The sequence below is a fragment of the Poecilia reticulata genome, linkage group LG7 (genome assembly GCF_000633615.1).
Source record: "Poecilia reticulata strain Guanapo linkage group LG7, Guppy_female_1.0+MT, whole genome shotgun sequence".
NCBI classification, from domain to species: Eukaryota; Metazoa; Chordata; class Actinopteri; order Cyprinodontiformes; family Poeciliidae; genus Poecilia; species Poecilia reticulata.
In genome coordinates, this window is record NC_024337.1 from 20,488,985 (window position 1) to 20,498,809 (window position 9,825).

The 9,825-nt window shown below is 36.1% G+C and overlaps 1 protein-coding gene across 1 annotated transcript; it reads right to left on the reverse strand.

The window, feature by feature from the left end:
* Positions 1-1,130: 1,130 nt before the first annotated feature.
* On the reverse strand, positions 1,131-8,571 carry ogfr (opioid growth factor receptor). The gene is made up of 7 exons (XM_008414144.2): positions 7,737-8,571; positions 7,296-7,361; positions 7,140-7,221; positions 6,968-7,046; positions 6,201-6,267; positions 4,057-4,205; positions 1,131-3,976 (listed from the first exon to the last, which is right to left on the reverse strand). Exons 1-7 carry the CDS (start codon positions 7,860-7,862, stop codon positions 2,899-2,901), a joined length of 1,647 nt encoding a protein of 548 aa, XP_008412366.1. The 5' UTR covers positions 7,863-8,571; the 3' UTR covers positions 1,131-2,898.
* Between the last annotated feature and the right edge of the window lie 1,254 nt (positions 8,572-9,825).

Here is a 9,825-nt window from a genome sequence, read left to right on the forward strand (position 1 = left end):
AGGGGCAATTTGGAGAGGCCAATTAACCTGACAGTCATGTTTTTGGACTGTGGGAGGAAACCGGAGTACCCGGAGAAAACCCACGCATGCACAGGGAGAACTGAAGGGAAATCATTTATTTTAAATCATTTACAAACAATAATCTGATACCCACAGTAGAACATGCTGCCGTTTAGAAGTCGAGTAAAAAAGTAGAGTATGCATGCTTGAGTTGGTGAACATCAAAGTGGAAAGAGATTAAGCAAAAAGTTCAGGTCAGGTTGTTCCTGACATAAATACTAAAATACTAAAACTGTTCACCTTTAAAAACTCTGAATAATCTTAGGTATTCACTGTCCTGACCTCCTGATGGAAAATAATGTATTTGAAGAGCTGCATAAGTAAGACTTTAATTTTGTAAAAGATCCTGAAGGGATTGGAAAAAAATAAACTGGTTTGAGTGAAAAACCATGAACATGTTTTGAGCCGTAGGAGGGATGCACAGTTGGCTGGAGTCTTTCATGACTCCGTGTTCATGAGTGGGTTCTCTCTGGGTACTCCAGCTTCCTCCGTCAGGCCAAGATCATGATTGTTTGGTTAATTTTCTCTCTAAACTGTCCTTAGGTAAGAGTAAATGTGCGTTGTTGTTGTTTGTCCTGTGATATTGTTGACCTGCCTTAATACTATTCTCACTTGTTTCTTCCTTTAGCTAAACTTTATACCTGGTTATGATTCAGAAGCACAAATATCTTCAGTTTTGTATCGTATCTATGGAGAAAAGGAGATTATACTGCAAACAAAATTCAGTAATATAGATGGGAGTTTACAGTAAGGTTGGCATAACACAATATAATAACCACATAACTAACTTAAGAGTATTCTCATGATTTCTGCAGTTTTGATTAACATGAATTTCCTCTATAAACTGAAGACAAAAAAAAAAGAACAGTATTAAACTTAACTTGAGCAAGATAACTACAAGTGATATTTTAAAACTTTTGCATCAAACTCCAGTCATTTTAGGTAATTAACTTTCAACATTCTGGCTGCCGTTACCAAAGAGAGCCTGTATTCAAATAAATAAGATAAGTACAGCAGCAAGTTAACATTAAAGGTTCTTTGGACTTCAACAAATCTTACCTTCAAACAGATCATTTTCAGAAAATAGGATGACTTTATTCAGTTCTCATAACAGCCAGGTGTGTAACTGGGAAATTATTATAAAGGTCTGTTCAGGTAAAATTATACAGTAACTTCAACAAGTCATAGCAGAAATCAGTGCAAATATAAAAGGATGCCTGATCACACCGGATCTTCCATTTTCATGGACCGCACCGATTTCGAAGGAACATACAGAGTTTAAGTTGCAGCCAAAGCATTTCTCATTTCATTCAAGACAAACACATTGTACAATCAACCAGTCTCATCACATTTGTTTTTTTTTTTTGTTTTTTTTTGGCAAGGTTTTCAGCTGCAATCAACTTCCCAAACCAGCATGACAGCATACAGTATGTGCAGCATTTTCTGAAATACGACTTCATTTGAACAGCAGGATAAAAAAAAAAAGAAACACATTGTTTTACAAACACAAAAACAGCTCAAAGAGAGAAAAAAGTTCATAGAAATCAGTTAAATCTCAGTGCAAAAAATGTGGCTAAAATGAAATAAAACCCCCTTTCGACCCGCATTTAAATCTGGATGCAGAGATATTACGTTTCTGCTGCAGTTGATTTCCACCCTATGCATAAAAGAGGTGCATCTAAATAAATTTAAACCTCATTTATTTGAATAATTGAATTCGAATTAGATTCATTACATACACATTTTAAATATTGTGGCTGACAGATAATAAAAATGCTAAATTCAGCTTAAAAATAGGGGATTACATAAGACCAAGTAAAAAAAAAAAGTATTTTTAATAAATTCTATCTATATATACGCTCCAATCCTTGCTCAGGAATATTTTTACACGAATTACTGCATCAGTGAAGATAACCAGCCTGAGCTGATGTGTTAAGGAAGCCCAGGTTGCTCTAATTGGGGCTAACATTGATACTGGATCTGCTTCATATAATCTCATTTTTTTTCTTCCACTAAACTTTCAATCAATATGCCTGAATACAACAATCTGAATAGTATTTTGACCCTCTTTGTGGACGCATCAATATCAAGTCAACAGTCTTCCCTATGGTTTTGTAGACCATAAAATAACATTTCTGTACATAAAAAATACTTTATTTGATCTTATGTAATATCCCAAATTTCTCACCCTTACTCAAACAAAAAACTGTATACATTACATTTTAGTGTGATTAGTTTTCTATGTTTGAATTCATTTTTTATTCTAATTTTCTAAGAAACTGAACTTTTGATTTTTATTAGACGTACACCATCAGAATTTAAACCAAGTGAGAATATTGGAATACATGAAACCAGGGTACGTTTTTAACTCTGAACTGAATTTCTGAAATAAATTAAACTCCTCCATGATGTTCAAATTTGTTGAGATGCACGTCTGTATGTAGTGAAATTATCTGTCCGATGTTTCATTGTCAAAGACAAAACCACGGCCTTATTCAGCCGATAAAAATATACATAAAACAACAATCACTTCTTTTCATTACAGCAGCGAATCTCAGCATCAGAGAACTTTTTTCCTGTTTGGAAACCACTTCATGTGACTAAATCTTAAACTATGGCATCTGTAAAGTATTGCTGCTTTTGGTCTTTTCAGTTTTTGTCTTGGAAGTTTTAAGAAACCCAAATGTAGAATACCGTAATTCATTTAAAGTGAAAAGAATGAATAATATCTTAACATCAAATATAGTAGAAATAAGGCCTAGAAAATGTCCTGTCATATTCGGTCCTTTTAATACATAAAATCTAAGTTAATGTGAATTTCCTTCTGTCACTACTTATTCATGAGGCTCCCTCATTATGATTCGAGGTTGAGGGGGTTGAATCCATGGGAACGTCCTCCGACTCCGTCCCGTTGCTCTGTCCTTCTACATCTTTGCCGCTCTGCATCCCGTTTGAAGCCGAACTTTTTTCCTGCGATATCTCGTCTTCTTTTTGATCCGACGGTTGAATAAAATCCGTCCTTGGGATCTTTTCCTCCCTTTCAGAAGACAGAGAGGGCGAGTGTTTTGAGGTCTTAAGAGGAGTGTGAACTGAAGGGCTTGTTTGACCTGCAGATTTATTAGAAGCAGCCTTTTCCTGCACCAGGCCGGCGGCGGCAGTAGCAGGGTCATCGTTCGGCGGAACCTCGTCGTCTTCCCTTTTCTTTTTTGGAGGTTTTTCGGTCTCTCCATCCGCACTGGTTTGCATAATGTCCAGATCTTGAACGGCGTCCTTGGCGTTGCTGGTAGATTTCTGCTCACTGTCTGCAGCGGCCTCGTTCTTTGTGATGCCGCCGTCTAGACTGGGGGACTGATCCATTTCATCGTCGTCATCATTTGGAAATTCATTTCCATTGCTCATGTTTTCAACGTTAGACCCCATGTCCACGTTTCCATTCCCGACAGCCTCTGTATCTGCTGGTGGCTCATCAGACTCCTCCGCCTGTTTGCTCTTGTCTTTAATTTTATCACTTCCTTTCGGAGTCTTAGTAACATTATTCATCCCATCTTCTTTCTGCTGCACTGCTGCATCCCCGTCTTTTTTACTGTGCGAGACGTCCTCTTTCCCGTCTCCATTCCCGACGTCATTGTTTTTGGGGCTCTTCCTGAACTGTTTCTGGATCTTTCTGGGGCACCACACAAACTTGTCCTTCGGCTCGTAGTGATGGTAAGCAAAGCGCACGAGATCCTGGCGTTCCTGCTTTTCCAGCACGGCGAACAGGAAGTAGTCCAGCACGCTGCGCTTAACGTTACTCAGCGTCTTCTTGACCAGAGTCTCTTCCAGGAAGAAGCGCACAAGCGGAGCCTGGTAGTGCTTGAAGCCAAGCTCTCCGAGGCTTTTCAGGATGCGAGTTATCCGGAGGTTGTTGTGCATATTTCTGCAACACACCAGACAGATGAAGCTGGAATTACTGATAAAACCATCAAGATCTGAGAATTTACTGAAATCGGTGTTTACCTCTCCAGGTTTCCAAAACGTTCCTTCCAGTTTTCTGCACGCTTCACTTCCCCCGTCTCTTTGTTGACCAGACGTATGCCGTAGAAACCCAACATGAGTTCATACGCCTCCACCAGCCTCCTTTTGGCATCCTCATTCTTCTTGAAAGCCTTTTGGGCAAATAGAATAAGTTGAAAACGTGCATAAATTCAAAAGATTTAAAGAGACGAGGATTACAGAAGCGCTGCTGTTTTGTTTTAGTATCCCATTGGTCTTTTGATGCATAAGCTTCTTGGTGCCGATAAGAAAAAATTTGATCCAAATGTGGAAGTAAAAAAAAAAAAATCACAATTAAAATATTAGAAAAATGGAAAGTAAATGTAAAAGGTAAAAAAAATAGAAAATATTTGACATTTTTAAATAAATAGAAAGTTTTCTACATTTAGTTTATCTCCCTAACTTGATTTCATCATGTTCAACAGTTTGGTGAAGGGAGATAACAGGTTACAATGGCTGATGAAGGCCGAGCGTGATTAGTTCTCATCAAGAGTGTTGTGTAGGACAGAGGCACTTAAATAGTTTTTCACCTGCTTCATAATGTGAATTTGAACATTTTAAACCGACTTCAGTGTTTCACACTGAGGCCTTAATTTGTTTGTTCGCATCTGCAAACTTTGCAACCAGTTTGAGTCAAATTAAGCCACATAAACAACACCAGCAGGAATTTCCATTCTCATTCAGAGGATCCACTCAAGTATTTTTATAGCTATTTGTAAAGTGCCAAGGCAAAAAAATACATGAACTGCAACCTATTATATAAAGCACTCCACACCAAACTAATGCCACAATAGCTGCTAATAATAAAACACAGATGAAGACACACCTGCTTTATTTTGAGAACCAAATGTACAAATGAGACAAATGATTGTTTAATATTTCAGTCTATTTTTTGTATTTCCTCCTTAGTGATTTAATTCTTCACTAAGCTCCTTTATGACATGATGTTGTGCTCTAGAAGAAGGATTCAGCAATAAGCAAATAGTTTAGATTCCCAGAAATAAGTACATCGAGATAAAAGTGAAAATACCTAATCGAGGTGGCTGGATAGGTGAGTTACATGACTGAATAATGAAACATTTGAATTTCAAAACGTCCCAAAAAAAAAAAAAAAAAAAAGATGTGGAGGATTACATGACATTATATCCAGCATGCAATGCAGAAAGCACTGCATGGAAACAACAGTTTTGTATAGTACCCATAAGAACACTTTTATTACAAATAATAAATTAGCACTCCAAGCATACAATATTTACAAACAGAAAATATTGCTAGTGTGAACACTTTGACCGTGTGCATAGATGTGGTTTTGCTATTACAGGACTGTTAAGAGAGCAGGCTGCAGCCTCCCAACGCTTCCACACCAGCTTAACACACACTTGATCTATCTTTTCCTCAGTTTGTACCATCTCTTGTTTTGCACTGCAGTCCAGAAAGCCCAGTTGATAGCAGCAGCTTTTTTTTTACACAGATGTCAGTTAGTAGTTGAATTAAGTTGTGTAAAAAAAAAAAAAAGAGAGGTTGCAAATAGATATCAATGTATTATGAGCTATTTGGTAGGGAATGTATTTATATTAGCAATTTTGTCAACATTTTAATACTAAAATAAACCCTTTTCTGTGAAACAGCTTAAAATAAAACTTTTAAATAACACCAATATTATGTCACAACGTTGAAAATTAACAGAATTGCAGAATTTTAAGGTCATGGAGACTACATTTTTTTGCCGAAAAAGTAAATGCTTATACATTGGCTGATTTTTAGTAAATATTTAAATACAGGAAGTAAGAGACAATTAGGTTATTTAAAAAATTTGGCAGGCTTAATCTTAAAGAGCAACAAACCTGTTAAGTCATAGTTCAATACCACACCATACCAACTTTATTTATAAAGCACTTTAAAACAACCACAGCTGACACAAAATGTTGTACACTAAAACACAACAATAAAAAAATAATAACTCTTACAGTTTTAAAACAAAAACATACAATTTAAAACTAGATCCCACTGGAGTTGAAAGCCAAGTAAAATAAATGGGTTTTAAGACGAGCTTTAAAAGTGGACAGTGAAGGGGCCTCTCTAACCTGCAAAGGCAAGTAGTAACTTACCTCAATTTCCTTCTTGGTGAGCTCTGAAGCCATATAATTAACCCCTGGTTCTCGCAGTGGAAACAACCTTGTAGATGATTGAAGAGAGAAGAAACAGCAATTACTGAAACTGCTCTATAGATATGTTACAAGCTGATCTTTGTAAACGCAATAAAATTAAGTATTTCTATTTTCTTTATCCCAAAAAGCAAATAATGCAGAAAATGTCAAATCCAAACATATATAACAAATATATAGCTTTACATTTATTTTAAAATATATGTTTTAGTCTTTTTATCTACAGGTTTAGCTTAATGATTGAAGAAGATCCGACATTACACGCACAGGAAACGCTTTACTTCTTGACATGGTGTCGTCAGAATTAAAATTGGTCAACCCCAAAAAAGCTCGAGCAGCATTGGTCCGCCGTAGTCCTCAAGGCAGAGTCTTTTAAATGCTCCAACACATCTAGACAAAATCAATTTATCTTAAGCTTAAACTTCCCTTCAAATTTAAAAAGTTGTGGCGAAGCACGAAAACAGCTAAAACCTGCAGGGCAGTGTGGCCAAAGAACCAGCATTGGGAAACTGATAAACGGCAAATATGACAAAATAGTGCAGCTGCTTTGTTTCTAATGCAGTTCTGTTTTTTGTTGTATTGAGACTGCCTCCTGCAGCCTATGAAATATTTCATCCAAACAGTCTTTTCCAATTGCAATATTACATAGAAACCAGTATTGTGTATCTCCAGTATATTTGAATAATGTTTAACACTCGTGTAATACATACCACTGGATGTAAGAGTGAACCCTCTCCAATTTTTTGTAGTCGTTTTTCCATTCTTTAAGAAAGGACTCGATGTAGATATCTGTACCAAAAATAAAAAAATACAATTAGAACAAAACAAAAACATTTAAAAATACAAATACCAATCTTTTTTTAAAAAAAATAATTGTGTTACCATCAGGAGCAGATGGAAACTTGTTTAGGTAGAACTGTAGGTTGTTCATTTTGTCTTCAGAGCAATCATCATCTGTTAGATTCTGTAAATATTAAAAAAGCTCATTATTACTTGCTCTAAACGGAAATGATTTTTTAATGGCCATGTATTACTTACAGGATATCCTCTTCTGTAATTCTGCATGTCTTTTGCTGCTCTCATATTTCTGGGTGTGTGATGCCACTGCAATTAAAAAAAAATCTAATTAGTCTGCATCTAGTTGCAGCTAATTAGCGCATCAAGACTATGCAAGTTCAATAAAAGCAGGATACATATCGTCACTTCTGGTTATGTGATCTGTAAGGATTCTATTTAACAATGAAGCTGAAAAACTCTTTAATAAATAATAAAACGGAAGCTTAGATAATAAAACGTAAGCCAGATATTTAAAAAAGGGAAGTTACAATGGCTAGCTTAGCTAGTTAGCGAGGTTGCAGCAGTGAGGAAAAAGCTAACATTAGCTTTTCCACTACAGTACGTGCCTAAACGGAAGTGAATGATAGCGGGACATGGTTTTTGCGCGTTAAGACTGAGCTGGCCTGCAATGAAAGCACTTACTATTGCCCAGGAAGACTTGTTTTTGTCTTGATTTGACCGACGGCTCTGGCTCTCTCCGGCCGGGTCGTCTCCATCACTCTCTGTGTCCCATGTCGAGTCGTATTCACACACATAGTCGTCTTCCATTTTTTTTTTTTTTTTGTAATTGAAAAAAATAAATAAAATAAGAGTATATAAAAGCGTAACCTGGTTCGGTACTATAACCGGGTTTGAATCAGTTCTGCTTTCATGTTCAGGTTAGAGACGGGGACGGCCCTGACCATCCGTCTCTGTTGCCTTCCGTCGTATAACGGCTGCAGTGATCACGCTGCCTTCACGTGCTTGCGCTGAGTAGGAAATGTGACTATTAACAAAAAAAAACTTTACTAAAGAAAAGGGGTACGTAAATATTAGGTACTTTTTATATTAACGCAAAGAAACCTCTACTCTTACAAAGTGAGTCTCCAATGCGAACTCGCCTTTCTGATGATCGTCATGCAACTACAACTGGAGTAACTGACAATCGACACAGCTAAATTCACCTCAAGTTTACCTTCAAAAACAATTTATTTGAGTTAGTCACTTCTTCTTGTCATATCACTAAAGAGATAATTTATTTCAACGTGGTTCTATTTGGCACTCTTAGTATTTTTCCAAGGATTTAGAATTTCAGATTTACGACTGTACTTGAAGGCAATATAATTTCTGTGTTGGCTGTAAGTGTTAAAGTGCAAATCAGCTGAGTCAGACAGTTTATTTCAAGTAGAGAAAAAACTATTTTTTCATCTCAGTTATGTAACGACACAGCAAAAACATGCAGGTCAAGTGCATAATAACTCTATATAAATAAAATACGTGTAATCTTTTTATAAATAAATTTAGGAATGTTTTAATAAAAACGTAAAAATATTAGAACAAGCTATTTTCAAACCGGAACACAAAATCACAACTTTCATAATGATCAATCTCAATTCAAATTTGAATAAATGTATTTCTTGAATTTATAAGTCCGCTTGATTATATTTACGTATCAAAAGTTTTCTCAGTCTCATTAACAAAGTTGCAAATTATTTTTTATTGGTCTCTATCAAATTTGAAGCAGAAGACTAAATACTTCCTCTCAATCAGTATGACCTAATTTCAAAATTAAGATGTTTCTTCTCACACATCTAGTATACAAAATGCAACAATGAAAAAGAATACAAATAAAGCAATTAGAAATAGCTCATTTATTTTATTTAATAGCAAATTATAAAATACAACATAAACAAAAAAACATAAAATCTAACTAATTAACGAGGAACTCCAAATGGAAGTGATAATAGATATTCATAGTATGGTTAATTGTTAAAGTTCTAACTTTATTGTTATGAAGATCATAAATAATGTATCCAAGAGCAGTAATCACTTGAACAAACACTAGTAAACGGTACAGACAGCAGTACAAATATCAAAATCTGTGCATAATGTTGTAGTGCAAATTATGTTGGAATACTCATAATTTACAAGTTGTAAATTATCACTTTGTGCAGATCGGTTTGTACCCTGATGTGCCCTTCTCTCTGGAACAAGATAAATCTAAACTATCAGACCACACAACTTTCTTCCGTTTCTCCGGAAACCAATTTTTATGTTCTTGGAAAGGTTACAAAGTCATTTTCAAAGTAACCCAGACAACCTGCAAATGGAGAAAACATAAAACAGAGGTAGACCTTCCCAGGCTGCCCAAATTACATCAAGAGCACTCGGCTGATTCTCCCAAGAGGTCACATAAGAACAGAACAACATCTGAGCACTGCAGAGCTTACTAAACTCAGCTAAGGTCGGTATTTAGAAAGAGACTGGGGGAGAGTAAGAATAACAACTATGTTATTTGTTAATAACAAATATGTTATTTGGGCATGTTTTCCTCAACAGGAAATGCGCTGAGTCAAATGCACTGAGCTCCTCTGACCTAGAAAGTCAGGAAGGAATTCAGATTTGAAGAGATCATTTAAATATTCCAGCTGTGGACAATTTCTGGAAAAGCTCATAGAGCTCCAGCTTGAAGCAAGAGAAGAGATCTGCATCAGCCACAGAACGGACTGGACTGGTTGAGAACGCTGCACAC